Below are 23125 nucleotides of genomic sequence, written 5' to 3'. Positions count from 1 at the left end.
CTTAATAGTTAATGAAATAATGAGGGAACTTCTCCCACTTGGCTATGGAGCAGCTTGTCAGTCAAATGTCCATATACTTTTGGGGGAAATGGGGGGGCTATACAGAAAAATGGTTCCTACTATAATTTTAATAACCCCCTTAAATTAAATCTGAAAATCTATTTTTCAATCACATAATAATTGCTTTATTTCAAATCCATTTTGGTGGTGTACCGAGCCAAATGTATGAAACTTGTGTCACTCTCCAAATACTTATGGACTTAATTGTACATAATGAACATATTAGTGGGTATAAGTTAAACTTTGTTTTCAGTTTTTTTTTCTTTTTAGGGGCAATGTAAGGGATTATCTACAGATATTTCACTATGTAAAATTCTACTATACATGAACCTAGGAATGTAACTCTTACATAAGATAAGCTTCTACCCAAGCCCAGAGTTCGACACCCCTGCTCTAATTGAACATGAGCATGAACTTTTTCCCTGTGATCTGCCCGTTTTAAATTGAGAGAAATGTGTAACTGCAAGTCATTAACTAAGAAGGGGCAAGACATTAACTGCTGGCATGCTGCTGTTAACGGGCAATTGGATGGCAAGCTGAGCAAGCAAAACACAAAAACAGACTAGCTGTAAAGTGGTTAATCTTGGTATTGATCTTTTTCCACTGTTCACTGCAACAGCACTTAGACATGAGGATCATCTCCTCTTAGTACCGTACTACATAGTCTGGTCTTGACCTGCAGCTAACATGGTACTCTCTTGGGTACGCTGCAACTGACCCAACAGATCTAACAATCCAATCCCAAGTGAACAAAGAAGTGCAGGAACTCCCAGTTGATTAAATATTTTTGTGATAACATGTTTGAGATGACAAAAAGAGTAAAAGCCACAGAAAAATAATACATTCCCCACCTGTTCCAAAGAGAAGGATAACAAAAATGTAAACTGTGTTTAAATAATTTAATCAAGTTACCATACAAATGGGAGATGGTTTTAATTTACAAAAACAATTTTTATCTCCTCAATAAATATTAAAAAAAAAAAACCTGAAAGATGTGCAAACCAAGAGACTTCCTGGACTCGCCGAGCATCACCTATGTTTTTTATCCAGCCTCAAGAAGGTGCAACTCATGAGGTCCAATTCCTTTGAGATGGTATATTGGGATAAGGTGAACACTTTGTGTCTTCCAAATTGTAATTTCAGGCAGAAAGGAGTACTGGCCAAATTCAAATCTTTGCACTCTTGCATATCTCCCTTTTTCCCCTCAACACAAACATTTTAAATGTAAGTGTACAGCCTCTTTACACCATTTCTTCATTCTTGTGCTTGGCCTCTGGTATTGTGGGTGCAAGCTATATAGCCTTTCAATTAATATCCATAAGAAATAACCATGAGGAAACATTGTGCTCCAAATGAAATGTTGAATTTTGATCAACTAAATCAATATTCACAGCAACCATGCCCGAAGTGGATCAGGAAAGAAGACAATGTCCTAAGTCCCAGGCAGATCAAGGAGGTTCAAGGGTTAAGTATGGCATTTTCTGTCTCAGGATTCTGGGACACTATTTTTGTCTTCAATAGGAGCTTCCCCAATATCAGCAGTAATGTTTGTATACAAAGATGTCAACTGTTTTGAGATGCATTTGTATTCCAGGGAGTTCATTCCATCCACTTTCCAGTATTTATGTGACTTTGTTAACATATCAAACCTGCAAAATAATACAAAGAAAATTAATATCTAACCATAAACAGTTGGATGAGTTGTGCATTTAAGGAAACTACCCGGACCAATTACAAACCTTAGTTTTGCAAGCAAAAGCCCACAATTTGGTATGTAAGTTTCCTTTTGCACTTGTTCAAAACAATACTGGGTGAAACTGCCTGTTCTATACAAGCTTTCAGCAAACAAACTTGGGACAGCTCACTCACTGTATATGGAATGCCATAAACAAAAAAAAACTTATAAAATGCACCTGGACTTTTTAAAAGGTGTGGTAGAAATTTAACATCTTATTAAAGAAACATCCTGTACCAGGACAAATCAGTTATCAGGCAGGAGAAAAGGTGTTCATGGTATCTTTAATTACTCCTCGGCAAAATGCCTTACTGGAAGCATTCTTCAAAAGCAGTCTGTTACAGCATGGTCAGAGAAACAAAGAGCAGAGGTTCATTTTATAAACTACTGAATTTACATACAGTGTCAATCAATGAATGCATTTTACTCTGGTTGGTTTGTGGGTTTACACCCAAACAACTTTTATAAAATAAACGTCTATCAGATAATATTCTGTTTTTTCTTATACCTTTTGAGATAAGCCACCCTCCTTGATATTTCTGTGCATATAACAACTATCCATTCTGTTGTTTATGGAACATCTGCTGATTTCTTAGTCATCTTTCAGTACATTTTGTCATTCACTTGACCCCTATGCCCGCAAAGATTTCTGACATTCATTTACCCTTTATGCTATTTCTTTAAGATATAAGCTATGTTACCCTAGAATTATTCCTCCAGAAAGGTCACCACTTTATTTTATACAAATTTCCAAGCCCCACAGAAACAGCGCTTATGTAAGCAGCTAAACACTCTTAGATAGAATGAAAAACAAATGATTTGAGGTACTCCCTAGTAGCCCTCCATTTACCTTTTTTCATTGGCATTATTTCCTTCATCTGGTCCATGTTTGATCATTTTATAGCGGCCAATGTCCAACGGGACTCTGACAATATTCATTCCTGCATAATTTACTCTGTTATATCAAAATAAAAAAAAAAAGCAAACTGATACAATTAACCAAACAGATAACACCTATAGAAGCAGAAGCAGGTCTGAAGAATCATTTGTAATTGATATAGAAACATGTGGAGGCAGTTTTTTTTTTTTTTAATTAATTACATACAATAGTAAATGGCAATAAAAATATCAAAGTATAACAAATTTTAATTCAGACAGGCAGTAGGACTTAAACTTTCCTTCTGTACCACTACAGATCTCATGAGCAGGGCACACTCTGACTACACACAAATATTTTGTATGAAACAATGAGTGTAGCAAAGGCTCCCCTAAACTGGCCCAAGAGAGTGTGTGTGTGTGCATTTAAATATGCTGCTTCTCGCTCTGCATCTAATGCAGGCTGTGGACTTTTAATTGTTTCACTTATTGATAACTCCAATAGTAAGTATGAGACATAAAGTACCAAAAGCCAGTTTGGGTGTACTGTAGTCCACTAGTTCTACACACTGGAATAATTACATTCAGCCTCAAACTCAATTAATCTCCAACCTGCTGAGACACCTAACAATTCAGAAACGGTACTTTTCAAAAAAATGTAAAAATCCACAGCAAAAGCTACTGCAAGTAGTGGATGAATTGTTAAGCCATATTTTTTTCTTATTGTTCTGTATTTGTTATATTGTGCATACCCTTCGAGTCCATCATGTGATAAAGGCAGGACAGAAGAAAAATGTAGAATTTGATTTTGCTTTAGTAAAATGAACACACCAATTCTCTGAGATTCCAGTTTAGTCAGCACGTATCATCTTAACAAAATCTTTGAGGCTAACAAAAGGTACACTTCCAAAAGACTGTTGGATTTTTTGTTTTCCTTTACTTCATATATGAGAAAGTAAAAAGTATTGTAGTCATCCAAAGATTCGATGTCGAGATTTTGATGAAACTCAATGTTTTAGACCTCCCCGAGTCAGAAAATACCATTTTTGGCATTCTGTCTTTGTGTCTGTGTATGTAAACGTGATAACTTGAGTACACTTTTTTCACTTAGATCAACCAAAATTTGTATACAACTTTTGGGCTATTTCAGTTAACCAGAAGTGGTATTTTACCTTTTATTCATGCAGCTGCAAAGTCCGATTTAGTCAACTTTACTTTTATAATAATTGTTCAATATATTATTAATTTGATTTGTTGTTGATGGTTCTTTAATGTACATAACATAAAAATATAATCATTGTCTTGCGGTTTACTTCTCAAATATCCATCCCCATATCTGAGTATATGAGAAAGTCTAGGGGAGACCACTCCCGATTTTTTATTGTGGTACCTGAAAGTTACCCAAATAAGGGATACAGTAAGAAATTTATGGAACACTGCAGAAACCACAAGTGTCTAGGAGAAAGCTTTAATACAGAAGTAAATATCAGAGCAAAACACCTACCCAGGTCTGCAGGATTTAATAAATACACTACTCATCTAAATTCTCCAGCCATGATGGTGTGAATTTATATTAACCGAATGAAAGCATGCACACACCTGTTAGCAATTTCATCATCCTCCCCACCCCAGCCCCAGTAGGAGTTGGGAAAACCATTCATCCTCAAATACTGTTCAGGTGTTACTGCAGTTACTCCTCCAAAGAAGGTTCGGTATGGTAGCCTAAAAAATACAAAATTATCACCATCAGGATCAAGTACAGAACATGGCATAGGAGTGATTTCATAACAGAAAAGTCATCTTGGTTATATGGTTTTCCCTTTTGCCTCAAACACCAAGCCCAATTATAACAATTCTTACATGATATACCCAAGTTATGTCACAGCATATGATAAAACAAAGCTTGGTTTATACCTTTGCACTATACAAGGAAAAAAATACATTAAAAAAAATAATTTTACATCATTGAAAATATTCAACCAAAAATTACAACTCTAGTTAGTGACAGAATATAATGATAAATGTCTACAAGTAATGACAGCACAAAGAAAACTTTACTAGAACTCCATGTGTGTGCAAACAATGCCAAGTCAGCAGCTCCCAGCACATACTGCATCAAAAAAGCAAATTAACTGACACTGCAAGGCTCACGATCAAATGTTTAACTTCTATAGTGTCATAAAAGTAAAAATTCTGTTTTTTCCTGTGATCTATAATATGTGATCCCTTTTGCATGTCCACTGTAAATATTGTGAATTTCTAGATGACATAAATCAACTCAACTTAAGCATGGGCACCCATTCATATACAGTATATATAGGGAGCCAATGAATCACGTATCTTAAAATAGGAATCAAAAGCTTAAAAAACTATCAGGAATCATCAGCAGAGGAAAATGATTAGACTTATAGGAACCTAAGGCAATATATAGCAAATAAGAGATGGATGGGAGGGGGGGCAGTTTGGGGGATTGATGAGGTGGGGTTCGGAGGGTGTTGGTTATAAAGTTTTATTTATTATGTTCATGTTCTTTTTGAAGCCTACATATGCTGGGTTCATGTCCAAATGGCTATCCAGTGGAAACACCATTAACAGACGTTTCAACCAGCTCTCTGGCACTTTTCGTATTTGACTTGAATTTTACTTGTGCAGAGTCTCATTTAAATGTGTGTGATGTAAAACTTGTATGTGTGTAAATCAGAGACTGTGGGTCTTTTCTTCTGACTGCATTGTAATGTTTCTGTGTGGCAAGTGGTTTTAACGTTTGTCCCGTGTATACCGCAGGAAACAGTATATTCAATGAATATGTCCAGGAAACTGATGCGTTGATTTATTTCTTTTTCTATAGTAAACTGGATTGCAGGGAATATCGCGTTGATGTGGTTATGAAAATCATTCAGCGGGTCATTTTTTTAATATGACAAATGTGTTGTCAATGTAGCATATTCAAACTTCCGGTGTGTACTGAGTTACAGCCACACTTTCAAATTGCTGAATCATTTTCCTTTGATAATGATTCCTGGTAGGAATTGAAAGCTTAGAAATAAACTATTTTACGATATGTGATTCATTGGTTCCCTTTGTGGATTTCCAGTGACAAATATGCAAACTGTACCAAAGATCATCTGTATCTATCTGTATATACTATGTAATCTCTATCTATCTGTGTATCTGTGTGTGTATATATATATTTTTTTTTTCTGAACTCTTTTAGGACCCCCTCCAATGGGACGACATGCCAAAGCGCGACTGTCGCATCTGTGGAGTACTGCTTGTCCGTCGCCGAGGCAACTGCAGGTTTGCAGCGCAGCAGCATAGCACCGTGGAAACAACTGCAAGCCAATCGCAGTCGCGCTATAAGCACCTGTCACCGATGGGTGATGCAAGGAATCTTATAAATGCAGGAAACAGTATAGCTTGGCCACTGACCTGGCCCCAAATATGCCCGTTTGCTGTGTCTCTGTATAGGAGAGTGGTAGCTCCCGCTGCAATAAATAACCCTGCTATTCCTGTTTCAAGTTGAATAAAGCTGGTATTGCTAAAGTACTGAGACCCAGCCTCGTGTTTTGGGGTGCAAGACAGTGACTCACGCATCATATGGTACCAGGAGTAGGGTCTTGCTCCAATGGAACCCCAAGAGGCATAGGATATCCAGATACCAGCGGAGCTACATGAAGCTCCTGCGGGCAGTCCGATCTTTGCACTCACCAGGGATGTGCTGGTAAAGATGGCTCCCTCAGACAACCCAGAGTGTTTCTTGTTCTGCTTCGAGTGCACGGCAACATTGATGTGCTGGAACAGGGGAGCCTGGCTGGCTATCGTTGCCCTGTTTTTAACTGGGGAAGCTCTACTGTATGTGTCGTGTGAAACCTCCCTCCCAAAATGCTTGATGATGATGACTTCCTAAAGCAACACATCCCCCTCCACACGGCTATGAGACCGCTGGCCAAGGGGTGACAGTTTAGTCTGTGGTACATTAATCCAAACTGCCCTATATGAGGACAGATCCAGGGCTTAGTGGACCCGATTCAAAGCTGGATCCACAGAGACACTTTCAAGCACATTGTATTCTTCTCAATACAAATTAACCATCAATATAAAAAAAAATTATATATACATATACACACACACACACACATATAGTGTGTGTGTGTATATATATATATATATAAGATTAATTGATCCTTCCTCTAAAAAAGGAGGCAAACCTGATGCCACTTTACACCACCACCAGGAAGCAACACTCTTGCGCCAACAAGTTTTGTTTGCTTTCAGCTCATAGCTCTTCTCAAACACAATGTGTTGCAAATCATGAGGAAAGAGGTGTGCCCAAAATAAATATATCCTAAAAAAGCTGTCCTTTCCTGTTACACGTTTTAACCAAATAAACTCACAAACTGCAATACTCACTTTACACTTCAGTGCTGGAAATTCCTCAAAATATTTAGATACCATTCAGAAAAATGTGAAGGAAAAATATAATAATATTCACTATAGTTGTGACACTGCAATTGCTCTTCTCTTTGACATGACAACAGTCACATTTACCAACAAGCAGTGCAAAGAACCTATGCAGAAATTACCTTCAACCAGGGATATTTATTGAACAGTTATCATGAAATTAAAATCACTACATATCTAACAGACAGTCGTAACACGTTTTGCTTTCCTTTGAAAATTCAAGCATTAAATTCTCGTCTTGATTGAGTCAGAGATTCAAGACAGTGGAACAAAGAGAAAAGTAAGACAACACAAATTAAGAATAAGAACCTTTAGCAAATAAAAACTAACAATACAACAATGATCCATCATGTATATATTAAATAATGCAGCCTCAAATCAAACTGAATTAATTCAACTACCACTGTCAATCGGGGTAAGTTAAGCACTGACCTAAACTACATTTTATCATTAGTACACTAATTCTTAAATTGTAATTTTTTAAATTTTTATTCATTGCTACACTAAAACAACGGCTATCATTTTCAGATTCATTAACCCACTTCAAAAGGTTTGTACAGGACACCATGAAAGGTAGATGCAGAATGCTGGACAATGCTAATAGCAGAAAACAAAACTAGATTTCAAGGGCTAGCCTACCTGTAGTTGAATTTGTTCATTGCACTGGACACATGCTTGGGGCATAACTCGTCACACACATACAAGTTGTAGTCATTCTCTGGGATGAGGTCCACATCATGCAAAAATAGACAGTCCCATTCATCATCTTTCAGTGCCTCTCGCACACCAATATTGAGTAGCTTTGCCCGGTTAAATGTGCCATTACCAGCCTGTTAAAGCATAGAGCAAACAAAAGTTCCAGGGTTAAGTTATGTGCAAGATAAATATGACATATTTAATTCCATTTTTTCTAACAGTGTTCGCATAATGGTTCAGTCTGACAAAGATGCACTTAACCATGGAATCATTTTGCCCTTCACTCTACTAGCTGTGGCTTCTGGTACCAAATCTACTTAACCCTTTTGAACCTTAGTTGTCATTAATATTGGCAACTTTGAACTGTGGCTGTGTCACAAGTTATTTTATTAAGAAAAAAATAAGTGAATACATGCAGTACATAAAAGCTACAGATTAAATGCAATAAAAGAGTATTGAAAGGTTCTGGTAGAGATAAAATAGAACCAAAAATGAAAAAATAAATGCTTAGATAAAAGTATACTTGACAGCCAGTGAATGCCAAAGAAGAGGCATGCTAGGCTGAATTTCAACTACGACTGATTTCTCTCTTGCTTCAGTCAGTTTATGAGTTATTTATTCATACAGAAATGATTAGGTATGGTTATAGTGCTTACAAGAAATTGAAACTCATACATTTTATTGCACTGTGACTGGAGAGTTGAAAGAAACATACCTGGAAGGTGTAAGAAAAAAAAGTTATGTCTCCTAAAACAAAAGGGCCCAATGACTGCACTTTTTTCTCCCGAGCTTGTGTATCTATCTCCCTGTTATAGGTTTCGTGCTATATTGGAACTAGATGTGTGAGGAACAAGTTCATGGAAAATTCCCACCCTGAGTATTACATTTTATATGCATTTTCAAACACACAAAATATTTCTTAAATCAGTTTAAATTGTTAATATTTATTATTTCTTCTTCTTTATATATGAAATTAAAATAATTAAATTCATACATAATTTTTTTTCATAAAGTCCATGAAATACGAAACTAAATGAATATGATAATGAAAAATAAATTCTTATTAAGTTTTTTTCAGGACAACAAAAAAGTCTCTCTATTATAAAAAAAAAATCTTGGGAGGGAGACGAGACATGATCTTCTCAGAAGACACTTTCATGTCCCGCGAGACAAAAGGACAGCTGCTGTACAGGCTTTTAAATGGTGGACGTGCAGCACGAAAAGAAGAAAACGCAGCTCGCAAGCAGCAGCAGAAAGACAGCAGATGATCCGAGCGCATCTCCTTAGTGTGCATTCAGCCCCCTCTTTCACAACGCGAGCAGCGTTATACGACCCGCGAGAAAGAAATTTAACCATGCCTGGGGCCAGAAATAAAAGACAGAGTAGATGACAAAGTAGAACGTTGTAAAGAATTCAAAAATGTTGGCACTGTACACATGCATAGCAGGTTAGAGATAATGTAAGTACGAAAATTCCAAAGCCTCAAAAAAAGGATAGGAAAGATCGCATTAGTGCAAACAAACGGGAATTATTACTTAGTGAAATAATGGAACAGCGAAAAGAGATCAAATATATTGTTCGGATTTACACTTTAAGTCGGAGACTTGTAGGTCGTCTAATTCGTGTTGCAGCAAGAATTAAAAGTTTCCAAAAACGTTGTTACGGTATGAAGTCCCGTGAGACTGAGACTTCTAACATGAGATTCTTTTAAGTCATGCCCTACTTACAACTATTTTCAAACAAGACCACAGTCATCTAACCTCAGTTGTGTGAATGCTTTTGTCAGACACGCTTCCTACGCTCTCAGCTCTTATAAATTTTATCAGCACAATAATTTTATACGTTCAACAAACATTCGTGAATGTCGTTCTATTTATTAGAGAGAAAGAAACAATATTTACTCACAGGCAGTTATAAGTTGCGTTGTCATAATGTAAGTCCAAATACGGAATCAGAATTCAATGCAATCTTGAAGAAAAGTTAATTCGAAATATTTTTATAAAAGTTTTAAAGTAAAAGTGAAAATAATGCATATGCAACAATTCCCATGAAAATAATCTCTTTAAATTGTATATCCGGGAAACCAAACCCAGGGGTGGGCGAGCGAAGCGAGCAGGGGCTGAAGCCCCCTAGTTTACATAACAACAATTGATTCCAGATAAATATCCTTTCTGGATCCATTTCTGATCTTTTACTATCTGCACCTATTCCGTCAATACTAGATAGTCTTGTTGACCACTATAACTCAGCCCTTCATTCAGCATTAGATAAAACAGCTCCTTTAAAACATAAGGAGGTTTCCTTTAAACGTTCAGCTCCTTGGTATAATTCAGAATTGCGATCTATGAAAGCAGCTGGCCGACGCCTTCAGAAAATGTCACGTAAGACTGGCCTCACCGTGCACATCCAGGCTTTCTCTGACCACCAAAGAGCTTACAGAGAAGCACTAACTTCTGCCAAGAACACCCATTATGGCAGAATAATAGAAAATGGCCACGATAACCCAAGTGTTTTGTTCTCTGTAGTTAATAAACTACTCGAACCCGCATCTGGCCCAACTATCTCTTCTACTGAAGTCTGTGAAGAATTCCTCCACTTTTTCTAAATAATTCAACTAACATAAATACATTATCTATTTATATCTCTCCCTGTTTTCCCACTCCATCCAGCTCCTTCTCCAAGTTCTCACCAGTCACATCTGCGTTTGTTAATAACCTGCTTTGTAAGATGAGGCCGACTACTTGTGTACTGGACCCCATCCCCACCACACTACTTAAATCCTGCCTTCATGCCATAACCCCGACTGTTACAACAATAATAAACTCATCACTTGACACTGGCTCTGTGCCACTCACTTTTAAAATTGCTTCTGTAACCCCAATGTTAAAAACATCTGGTCTTGATGCTGACAATCTTAACAATTTCCGGTCTATTTCCCACTTACCTTTCCTGTCAAAAGTTCGAGCGTGTTGTAGCTTCCCAACTCATCAATTACTTAACTTCTAATAACTTGATGGAACCCATTTAGTCTGGTTTCAGGGCGCGGCACAACTGTGAAACTGCTCTGCTACGGGTAACCAATGATTTGCTTATGGCAGCAGACTCTGGACAAACCAGCATATTAATTCTATTAGACCTCAGTGCAGCATTTGACATGGTCAGACATGACATTCTACTGTCCAGAATGGAGAATATGCTGGGTATCTCTGGCACTGACCTCCAGTGGTTCAAGTCCTATCTGAATGATAGGCAAGAGTTTCTTAGTTTTGGCAACAGCAGATCCAGCTCAGTGCCAGTCGCACAAGGAGTCCCTCAGGGCTCTGTCCTCGGTCCTCTGCTTTTCTGTATTTACATGCTTCCCCTTGGCCAGATTATCCGTAGCTATAGACTGGGTTATCATTTTTATACAGATGATACTCAACTCTACTTCAATGTTAAAAGTGGAACTTCATCAGAGCTTTCTCAGCTCACAACCTACCTTAGTGAAATTAAAACCTGGATGGAGCAGAACTCTAAAATTAAATTGCAATAAAACTGAACTCCTGCAAATTGGGACTAAAAATGCACCTTAATAAAATGAGCTCCTTCCCAGTCTATCTTGGCGGTGATCTCACCAGACCTGCCTCTACTGTAAAAAATCTTGGTGTCATTTTTGATTCCTCCCTCTTATTCCGCCCATATAAATCATATTAAGAAACTTTCTTACTTTCACCTCCGTAACATATCCGTGTTCGCTCCTTCATCTCCTTCTCTAATGCTGAGAAACTTATCCATGCTTTTATCAGATCCCGCATCGATTATTGTAATTCCCTACTGACAGGTGCCCCTTCTAATCTTCTGTCACAGTTCCCACTTATTCAAAACTCAGCTGCAAGAGTCCTTACTCGAACCAGCAGCAGCAAGCACATCACACCCATCCTGCTCCGTCTTCACTGGCTCCCTGTGTCTTACAGAATCGAATATAAAATCCTACTAATAACCTACAAAGCCTTAAATAACCTTGCACCAAACTACATCAGTGACCTTCTCCATCACTATGTGTATGTCCGCCCCCTAAGGTCCTCTGATTCTTGCAATCTTGTTGTACCCCACACTAATCTACACTCCATGGGTGACAGGGCCTTCAGCTGCATAGCACCCAGACTCTGGAATGACCTACTGAAATTAATCAGGTCAGCTGACTCCATGAATTCTTTTAAAAAACAACTCAAAACTCATCTGTTCAGGAAGGCTTTTAGCTCTACTTGACTTTATTACCCTTCTCTCAGTTTACTTCTCTGTCAAGATGCTCATGTAACCTATATGTGTGTGTGCGAGACCATCAATTATGTTGTCTGTTTTTTTTCTCTGAATTCACTGTCGTAATTCTTATTTATTTATTTGGTTTGTACAATGCTACATACTGTATACCCTACCGTTCTTTCTTATATTCTGTAAGTGCCTTGAGCATGGGAAAGGCGCTATATAAATAAAATGTATTATTATTTTTATAGGCGGCACGGTGGCGCAGTGGGTAGCACTGCTGCCTCGCAGTTGGGAGACCTGGGGACCTGGGTTCGCTTCCCGGGTCCTCCCTGCGTGGAGTTTGCATGTTCTCCCCGTGTCTGCGTGGGTTTCCTCCGGGCGCTCCGGTTTCCTCCCACAGTCCAAAGACATGAGGTTAGGTGGATTGGTGATTCGAAATTGGCCCTAGTGTGTGCTTGGTGTGTGGGTGTGTTTGTGTGTGTCCTGCAGTGGGTTGGCACCCTGCCCAGGATTGGTTCCTGCCTTGTGCCCTGTGTTGGCTGGGATTGGCTCCAGCAGACCCCCGTGACCCCGTGTTCGGATTCAGCGGGTTGGAAAATGGATGGATGGATGGATTACTTTTATAAATATTTCAAGAACCCTGTAAAGTCTTTGTCTTTATTAAAGAAGAAATGCCAGATGTTTCCAAAATAATATCCATCTCTGAAGATGTGGTCTTTTCTACTCATAAACTATAATGTTCAATTGCATAATGATTCATCAGTTTGTACTGCACAGATGACAGTTTTTCTGAAAAGTTAGAACATAGCAAAAATCTGCATTTAAAAAAAAATAAAAAATTTTATCTGCCCTATCAGCATAACACATGGCAATTTTCAAGACTTTAGTACCTGATTGATGACATAAATCCTGTAATGAAGCTGCTGCCTCTGCAGGAAGGGATGGAGAAAATACAGAAGGTGACGAAGGTGAGTCTCTCGATTACGATGAGGTACTAAAATTGCAGTCTTGTACTGTGCCACACAGTGTCGTGGAGTGTACAAGCCTCCTCGCTGAACATACGGGTTCTTCCTTATAATTCTCTTCATGTTGGGAACATTATGAAAATTTACTCTTATTGGGCCAACTAGAAGAAAAAGACAACACAGCAGTCAGAGCACTGGAACATGCTATCTAAATGGTGCTATTTTTTTAACCAGTATGTGCACATTATGTAGAAAATTTATTTTCCTAATTGAATCATTTTTCCACCTTGTTGTGTACTATGCTAAAACCCCTCATATCAAATTTTATTTAAAATTAAAATAAATTGTAATTTTAGATCTCATGTCTGGTTAACTGAAGAGGAATGATGACCAGGCATCAACAATAACTAAGATAATTTCCTCTTTTTTCCCTTATCATTTTCATCATTTGACTGTTTTTAACAACATCAAGACCTAATTTTAATAATCATCTGTGATTTTTCTTTTCACAATACAAAACTAATCTTCATCAATTAAGGTCACCAGAGGTGCATTGCAAGTAAGCTGAACAGTTTCAGGGAATGTTAATAAATTTATTTTCCATCTCTCATTTTGGCATGACTTTGACAATAAATAACTAATTCATATTTATGTTTTATTAGTGTAGTTACAATTTAAGCTTCCTCTATTGTAGAAACATAATTGGAAAGAGCAGAGTTTAAAATGAACCGATTATACTTTAGTAGGGGTGTATCATCTTTACTGAAAATTCAGGAATTGCCTGAAAAATATACTCTCAGCAATACATAATACATCCTCTTGTCTTACAAAAAAATTGCAATATGTTAGTATTTCCAGGACTCTAGTATGCTAATAATTTGAGAAAGAAAACTGGAATATTTTATTATTTGGGAAATGATAACATGAAAAACATGTCTGAAAAATGAAAAAGTCATGCTATTTTCACACAATAAGAATTATTTTTAAAAAATGCCATTGCCTTTATTAACAAAATAAAATCCTTTATCCTTTGGTATACAAATCGTGGGTCGCTAGTATACCGTTTTACGTTATTACGGAACAATGAAATTAACATGATACTCTGTTTTATCCTACAAAATGAGAACTTAAATGGAATTAATAACACCACACTGCTCTGCAAACTGATTAAGAATATTTACTCCCTTTTAAATGTGTTTCACCTCCACTCAGTTTCTGTGATGTTTAAAACTCTTCCTTAATCTTCAAAACCTTCTGTTAAAAAGTTTGGAAAATTTTGGATCTGTGTTTTATTTTGAAAATTGGAAAGATTATCAAACTATTCTCATATTTTTCAGTGGAACTGCACTCCACAGTTATTAGCTCAATGGATGAAATGAATTATATTTGTTGACCTATTTGGTTACTTAACCAGTTTGTTCGCACAGTCATAAATAACTTCAGCATGAAGGGTGATGTTTTACGGATGCACCTGTGCTGTGCAAATGGTTGCAGTGACTCTTTAGGACAAGCATGACACTAAGGCGTATACTAAATCTACTTTTATCTGGATACGCCGAGATAAAACTGGAATTTGTCCTTAATAATGTTCCCAGCAGCATGAATAGTGTGTCAGACAAAGTTTATAGCCTGATAATATTCACAGACTTAAGCAGTTCAGCATAACAAGTGCAAATTTTGAACTTTTTACATTTTAAAAATAAAAATCATCCTGATTCTGAAGCATAGCCATGCATCCCTAAATTGTAGGAGTGTGTTTTTGCCAAGAATTGGAATTACCTATCAATACTTTCAAACTTTCCAACAAATAAAATGCAAATTACACTATAACAACATTTATTTATATAGCACATTTTCATACAAATAATGTAGCTCAAAATGCTACAGGAAAAGATCACAAGAAAATCACTTCAGAATAATCTTACAACTCTCTTCACTCTTCCAAGAAGATTTTATACGTCATTGAAAGAAGATTATACTATGCTTTTATAATTAAATTCTTCATATAAATCACCAAAGGCAGTTACTACTATTGCAAAGCTTCCTGATGCATTTATTCATTATCATTCTTTGAGCTTTGAGACTGCTATTCAAACTTCCTTGCAAACATGCCAAAGTACTTTATACATACAGTAGATAAATTATTAGGGTCTCATCTTTGAGTGCCCTTGGTGTTTGTGAATGCATATGAAAAATCATACTTTTATCCATAACTATATAACACTGTCTCTCTGACGGTCTCTCTCATTTTATATTCAAGTATAATTTTAATGCCAATGCACAACTAAATGAGTGATGCCAGAGGCCTACTACATGACTCTAGACTCCAGGCTGCATTTTAAAAATGGCACTAGGCATTTATCAAGTAAATATTATAGTTAACAATGCAGCAAATTAACTAAATGAGGCAATAAAATTCTGATTTGTTGTTAAGAAAAGGAAAAAAGTAATACTATTTTTAAGTGTTCCACTTTGAAACATTTGTTAAACACATTGAAACTAACCTACACATTATGTACACCAATATGGTATATTTACTCCAGGAGGGAGTTAACTCCACATTGAAAATTAAAGTTAGTGACATAGATTATAGTGTTTGATCTCGTATTGATGTCAAAAGCAAATATGTAAGATAGCATCTCTCTAGACAAATATTAAAGACTAGTTTGAACATTTGCCTAACCACTTTGAATAGTATGGGGCACAGAATGGAAATTGAAACCAGGACAACCAAATAAAAAGAACTGACCCTGAATGTCATACTGGAAATGAAAGCATCAATTTAGACAAATCCCAAAAGAAAAGATGCTGGTTGTCAAGACTCCATAAACACAGTAGCAAAAGCTATACCTTCACTCTGAACAATAAGCTTTTTATAGAGGATTCTACTTAGCTGTTAACAATTTTCAATTATATACCACCTATGCTACCAGACTGCAATGAGGAATATTTCAAGTAGTGATTTAAAAATTACCTTAAAGCAGGTATCCAAAGATCAAATTGACAAGGCAAGATCTTACAAGAATGAAACTGCAATTCAGAGATATGATAATCCAATTCAGGGAGGTAAGAGATAATATTACAAACAAAACGTACAGAAAAAACAAAGCTAAATTAAGGAGCTTGCTACTATATCTCATTGTGGTCCAAGAACAAGCGTTCACAAATACAAGAAGAAAAAAAAAAGAAAGAAATTTAAATTACAAAACTTGAGATTCCCAAATTAGCTCTAACTAAGAACCCCATTTTTGGGCAGGTTACATTACAGAACTAAAAAAAAGAATCAAACTGCAAGACACAGAAAAAGGACATCTTATAGTGTTTAGCACAATTTTCTTCAGATGGATATGTGTAGAAAGCTTTAACAAAAATAAAAAACAACAGAGATCATTGCTTAACTAACTAACAATCCAAGCCAGGTGCACTATATCTATACTATTTATATTATTTATAGTGAGGCTTCCTTACTACCAGGATATAAAGAAAAACAGCAGCACTGGGCATTTGTCTACATGCAGCAAACCGTTAAACAAAAAATAAACAATTTCGGGCATGAAATGATTATTTAAGATAGTAATTACACTTTCCATACTTTAACATTCTTTAATGTAAGGGGTGCCTTAGAAAGGTCAATGTATAGTACTTAAATTTAAAATTACTTTTAAACTAGAAATAATCAACTGATCAGTGGGTATATCACTTTAGATCTGGGTTCTGACTCAACTTAAACCATAACCATTCAGCTAGTCACAAAGTTACAACATCTTTGAGGCTTATTGAAAGACCCTTTTCAATCATTGCAATTACCAATCCTCTTCACTTCAACTGATATTGATGCCTGATTTACGAACAACTTTGACTGTTTGTTTAACAACATCAAGACCTAATTTTAAGAATAATCTGTGTATTTTTGGAAATTTCTCTGGATCACTACCAGCATTGTCCATTTGTGATTAATGTGAAACATGCTGGACCTTACTTGACCTGGCAGACTCCTCAAACTGTTGTTTCTGCATTTTTTTAAATGCATCTCCTACTATATTTCAGAGTATTTTACCAGACTGCTACTCATTTAACATTAGCTCACGTCCCTGCAGAACTGTGTGGACACCTTTCAATAGCCTGTGGTTTTAACCCCAGCTACATACTCAGGCTTGCTGGCTTATTCCTATAGTTTTCTGTGCATCTTATATAATTATTCCAAATGTTTTACGGGATCATAACTCCAATAACACCAGTTTGTGTTTCCTGTTGCAACTTGCTACACTAGTGCCAGAGCTCATCTTTGCTCCCTCCTTCTCCTGCCTGTACAGAACATGGATAAAGCCCCATTTGTGATTGCTATTAGAAGTGATGTTGTGCATTACCAGTGCATTTAATACTCACCAGGATATGGCAATCTATTCTATTTCAATAGAGAACACAATATACTATGTTCAAAAGAGCATTAGCAAGTGGTGCATTCCCTTTTTTATCAGCACACTTATGCTTTACCATTTTTACAAAGTACATTATATCCAATATCTAAAAATATGTAACCATACTAAAGTGATCGGAGTGTATTTTTTGCAGGTATAACAAAAATAATTTTCATCTGACATTCAATTTTAAATCAGGTATTCTTTTGTATGTTGCACTTATAGATAAAAAACAAAACTTGTCTTCCAAAAGTGTCCTTTTCTCTGGTAGGAAAGTAGGCTATTAATTAATTAATACATTTTTACAAAACACAAAACCACACTGTTAGCTTTGTTCACATATGGCTTGTGTATAATGTTATTTGGTCATCTTAAGAATGAACTAACCAATGGATAAAACTTGTATCATGGTAACTCTTCTGCTTTCTCCTAAAACATCATTTTTAAGGGGCTCACATTGTAAAGGATTTCATAGCTCAGAGCTGGGAGCCACCAGTATGACAACCATTCTGTCCACCACTTTGTTATGGAGGACAAAAGACCCAGCAAACATACCCAAAATATTAAACCCAAAAAACACCAAATTACTTCTACCACAGTAAGGCACTTAGATACTCTGGTTCTCAAGTATCTCTGTCACTGCTAATTTTCTTTCTCACCAATGTACCTATTAGAAACACGCTGCTACATCTGCAGTTCTTGTTAATTCAACATTTTCGGTGTTAAATCTTTAACTCCTATATTAAAGAAGTTACCTTAGCTTTTCTCAAACTGCATGTCTCCTAATCAAAGACAGTGTTCTTACTCACTGTTGTATCTACCAATGGGACTGATTATATTACTTGCAAATGCAGTGAACCTTTGTACACCTGGACTATGATATCATACTGACTTAGATCCAAGATCATCTTTGGATGGCTTTAATCATTATCATTATATTTCAGAATTGACTTGGAACTACGAACAGATGTCAGGCAATTGGGATGTATATTCCCCTTCTCCCATTTTTATTACCAGGACTGAGAATGGTATGGAGCACAATCCAGTTATAGAACTTGTAATACTATCTACATGTATTTTTAGCTGTACTTTTTATTTGTTGTCTTTGTAAATAATTCAGTGTTGATGTTGGGAGTATTTGTTAAATTTAATGAGCACTATACAGCAATACATATGACTGAAAAATCAAAATGCACACTGATGATAATGCTTTATAATGCAGAATTAGGAATACAACTCTAAACAGGACCAAAGCATTATAAGGCACACCTACCCAAAAGCGGTGACTTGGGAGGACAGTGGTGTAAATCTTCAGTGGAGGCTGGTGAAAAAAAACTAAGGTTGAAATAGACATCATGCAGTTTTGAATAATCCCATTTGTCAGGTAGTTTTTCCATAAATGCACCTGACCAACTGCTTGAGCTACGTTGGTACATTAGCAACAAAAAAAGCAACTGAAGGCAGGCCATGACAAAGCAAAAATATGGCCCTTCTAATGTTCTCACAGAAAACATTCTTTCAAAAAGACACCTAGTCTGACACAAAAAGGCCTTGGCAAGTGCCTTGTAAAGTGAGTAAAGTTTAGCAGCTGTACATGATGAGTAGTGTATCATTTGCATCTATGTCACAGGCTTCCAACAGTCCTCTTCATTTCCATACTGAAAAGCAGCCAACCGAAAAAAACCTAAAAATAAAAGAAATCTAGGTATTACAGTGTCATAAAAGTACATTCAAAATGAAACAAAAACACATGACATCTTGCTACATTGCATGGTATATGGAGATTTGCACTCGGATTTGCCAATGCTGTTTTTGTAACATTCATGATGAAAAACAACCCTTGGTAAGCATGTATAGGGAGGGAATAGACTGTGAAATATAACTTCTCCAAAAAAAAAAATCACAAGTTACACACAACTTAAACATTATAAAAAATAGGAGTTAACTTCTAATTCATAAAACTAACGTTTTATAGTTTGTCAGCGACTCCAACATGATAAACATTAGTCTTAAGGACAGAAATGGTGCCTCATAAGGTATTAATTACTGTTTATTAATGAAACAGGACCTTCTAGTATTAATATAGTGAACTCGTTTCAGAAATTCACGTCTTTCTTTATCTTCCCTTTCACTGTAGAATATAGAGTAAATCAAGGGACATTATGCTCAGACTATACTGTATAATGCACTAGTGAGACAGCACCTGGAGTTTTGTGGCCACCTTTGGTCACCAAACTACAAAAAATGGCAGCAGCACTTGAAGCTGTGCAAAGGAGACCAAATGCATCCCAGGACTTAAGAACATGTGGTACTCTGACAGACTTTGAGCAGATCAGAGTGTGGGAACCTAATCCAAGTTTTCAAAATTCTCATAGGCATTGATAGAGCAGATCCTTCAGAATTTAACTTAAGAGTTATTTGTATAGTCACGGACACCAGTGGAATTTACGGGGAAGTGCAGTTAGAACTGAAGATAGAAAGAACTTATTTATGTAAAAAAGTTGTGGGAATGTGGAACAAACTACCAAGTCATGTAACTGAATTAAAACATTGACAACCTTTAAGAGGTGTTTATATGCAATATTGGGACATTTTAGCTATTATCTAAATAAATGAGCCTGATGGATTGAATGTTCTCCTCTCTCATTTGTCAAATTGTTTTATGCTTTTATGTCAGTTCAACAATGTAATGCAAAAAATAATAGCATCAAATCTAACTCAGTTTCATTTGCAACTGTGTGCTCACTCATAGTGCGTCTCCAAAAAAGTTCTCAGAAATGGCCAATTCCATGATAATATAAACATCTGATGTGGTACAGTGAGAATGCTAACAAGTTACATAACTAAATGACACTGTTCATTAGGAAAGGACTGGCTTCTGATTTATAAATTGAGCAAGACTCTGAAGCTACCATGGCCCTCCAAAAGGCAAGTCTGACACCCATATATGCTTTCCTATAGCAGCCTACTTTCTAATAAAAGAAAAGATAATGAATTTTGATGTTCTTCTCCCTCAACTCGTGTAGCAAATCAACATCCAGTACAAAACATCTTATATGCAGTCCTATGGGTCACTTACCAACATGTTTTTTTTTTTTTGGTAACGTATCATGGCTGCCAGCTTCTTTTCCAGTTTCTTACTTAATTTTAGAGACTCCACACACAAATACCAGTGTGTGATTCTCAGAAAATGAATTACATTACCTAGCTTACAACAATTACATCTTCAGCTTTGGTTTTCCAATTTGTGTTTTGTTATATACTTGTAAATGCACTCAGTACCAAGCAAAGTTGTATCTTGCTAGTCTACCTACCCAAACAGCAGTTAATAAAAAAGCAATGAAATCCTCCACATTTTAAAAAAGGCTCAAAGAATCTGTACAAAATAGCACCGAAATGGAAGATCATCATGTTGAAAAAAAAAATCTTACCAAATTCTGCATGACAACACGAAAAATAAAAAGATCTACAGAACAAAATCGGACAGAGTGCTCAAAATACAAAGGTTTGTACAAATTAACAGTGTTAAAAACAGTGCAAATTGTCATTTGGGTGAAGTGGTTAAGTTTTTAATTTTGTCATCCATGGATGGGCTCACCTTCTTCACAGACGCACACCACTGTGGGCAGTGGGCAAATCTGGGGTTGCCAGACATCCCTTATATACAGGACATATCCCATATTTGATAATTTTGTCCCCTGTCCCGTACTTAGTTCATTTTCAAATTTCGTAATAAAAATATATTTTTACTACCTTCTTACGGTACTTAGTTGTAACTTATAAGTAATTATACTTTATTTTCTCAGATTCTCTTGATGAAAATAACCCAAATGTAACGAGGAAACTAGTGTTTGCTGCCTGTTTGCAACTTGTTCAGTTGCTATGGTTGGCTGAGGACAGCGACACTGTTACTCTTTTGCACTCCAGCTGCGCTGCTGTGCAGTTCTGCCTGTATTCAATAATAATAATAATATTTCTCTGTTGTCTGTATTAAATAAATATTTTCAAATGATTTCACTTTTACAGAATTTTTTTTTAGCTTGTATTAAATGATTTTCAAATGATTTTACTTTTGTTTTCCTCATAACCCATTAAAACTCTTGCTTTATGTTTTTAACTTGTGTCTCTACTATTATATATCGGTTTGGGTGTGTAGGGGGTGTGTATAAATGTATATATACAGGTATAGTAAAACAAAGAGAGATTTTACAAAGAGTGTCTCGTATTTCTAATTTTCTAATCTGGCAACCCTAAGCAAATGTGTACTGTCAAAGTCGAAAATTTGACCCCATCACAATATTTTCCCTCGATATGTATGTAAAGTAGTAAAACATGGCGATTTCAAACCTTGGCAGACTCTAAATGTTTGGAAAGCAACAAGTTGGGTTGGTTTGTGACTGCATTTACGCAAGTACCGTGTTATAGAATGGCACCTGATCTACCAGTTTAAGTTATTAACAATCCTGATCTGTACTAAACAGGTTGAGTAAACTTGTGAATGGAAGCAACTATGAAAAAAGAAAGAATCAGAACGGTGTGAAGTAATTTTAAAACTTGAGACTATCGATTTAACAATAGCTCCTTCCCGAAGATGTGCAGCTCTGGTTAGATGAGAGCATGGCATGCAAACCAAAAATTTAAAAAAAGGATCAAGACTTCTAGACAAAAGGAAAGTTAGTACCAGCTTTACCAGTTACTTCAGGGTTTCGAGTTGTGCGTAAGGTTTTTAAAGAAAGGAAAAAAGAAGGGAACCGAGGACTCCAAGATCTTAGAAATGTCACATCAATCCACCCCGAAAGGTCTTTCCTGGACGTCACTTTGACGCCCACTTACATAAATCTCACTCGGGTGGCCTCACCACCAGTACCAGTACCTCTACATCCTAACAGAAAGCCGCACCGGTTGGTTTCACTGCAATATTAAACGGGTCATCCACGTGGGTTTCGTTGTGTGGCCACCGCATCAGCAAATCCCACGAGAGTGCGGGTTTGCTGCACGAAAACAACGTGTAGAAGAAAAAAAAACAGGTGCATGGCTTGCTCACTTTTCCAGGAAGACACATGACGTAATTCGTCATCCGTCAGTGTTTGAAAGCCGACCTTCCGTCAGAAACCGACCTTAAAAGCAATGCAACAAAAACACTTCGAATAGCAGACACTTGCGTGGCAGCTTGTTGCTTTCCTTGTCGTTACCTTCACACGCTGTCCGTAATCCGTAAGCTTCTTGGTGTCTCGTCGTTTTACTCACCATAGTTTCTTCTAACACGCCAGCACAGGTAGAGTGCCACTTAAAGTTCCGCCCCGCGCGCCACCCTCTATCTCCACCCGGAAAGCCTCTCGTCACGCCTTTTGCGCAACCACAATTTCAGGAAGACTCGCCGCGCAGTCCCTCCCTGCGCTGCATTGATGCTCTTCGCTTTGATCTTCCCCTGATAATGCCGCAAAAAAAAAAAAAAAAAAGAACAGAACCTTCCAGAATCCATTACAGGTAAGGCAACTGAAGGAGAGTTTACAGTTACATAAAATTTAAGTTATAGATTTCTGGGGGTTGGTTGGGATGGGAATGGGGGAATTAGCCCCTAATTAAATAAAAGTACTAGTTAATACAGTGTTCATTTCTGTAATATGCTTTCCTCAATGCTGTTGATCAGCGCAAGAGGCTTATTTCTA

At 36.7% G+C, this 23125-nt stretch overlaps 1 protein-coding gene across 2 annotated transcripts; it reads right to left on the bottom strand.

Moving 5' to 3' along the window:
• Positions 1 to 940: 940 nt before the first annotated feature.
• Positions 941 to 22826, bottom strand: LOC114650697 (beta-1,4-galactosyltransferase 3-like). Of its 2 annotated transcripts, none has more exons than XM_028800491.2 (7): positions 22649 to 22826; positions 18730 to 19140; positions 12964 to 13199; positions 7772 to 7962; positions 4271 to 4393; positions 2646 to 2750; positions 941 to 1709 (listed from the first exon to the last, which is right to left on the bottom strand). In XM_028800491.2, the coding sequence occupies exons 2-7, from the start codon at positions 19073 to 19075 to the stop codon at positions 1547 to 1549; spliced, it is 1164 nt and encodes a 387-aa protein (XP_028656324.1). In that variant the 5' UTR covers positions 19076 to 19140; positions 22649 to 22826; the 3' UTR covers positions 941 to 1546. The 2 variants fall into 2 exon arrangements, with proteins under 2 accessions (XP_028656324.1, XP_028656325.1); XM_028800492.2 differs by having other exon boundaries at positions 22704 to 22826.
• Positions 22827 to 23125: the final 299 nt, after the last annotated feature.

The sequence above is a fragment of the Erpetoichthys calabaricus genome, chromosome 4 (genome assembly GCF_900747795.2).
Source record: "Erpetoichthys calabaricus chromosome 4, fErpCal1.3, whole genome shotgun sequence".
NCBI classification, from domain to species: domain Eukaryota; kingdom Metazoa; phylum Chordata; class Cladistia; order Polypteriformes; family Polypteridae; genus Erpetoichthys; species Erpetoichthys calabaricus.
The sequence above is the reverse complement of the archived record's forward strand: the minus strand, read 5'-3'. Positions and strand labels throughout refer to the sequence as shown.

Excerpts from the sequence above, each read along its gene's own strand:
- LOC114650697 (XM_028800491.2), bottom strand. The coding sequence starts at position 19,075 with ATGCAAATGATACACTACTCATCATGTACAGCTGCTAAACTTTACTCA. Across the intron at positions 13,200-18,729 it reads TCCCAAGTCACCGCTTTTGG|TTGGCCCAATAAGAGTAAAT; the intron begins GTAGGTGTGCCT and ends TTTTTCTTCTAG. Across the intron at positions 7,963-12,963 it reads GGATTTATGTCATCAATCAG|GCTGGTAATGGCACATTTAA; the intron begins GTACTAAAGTCT and ends ATGCTTTAACAG.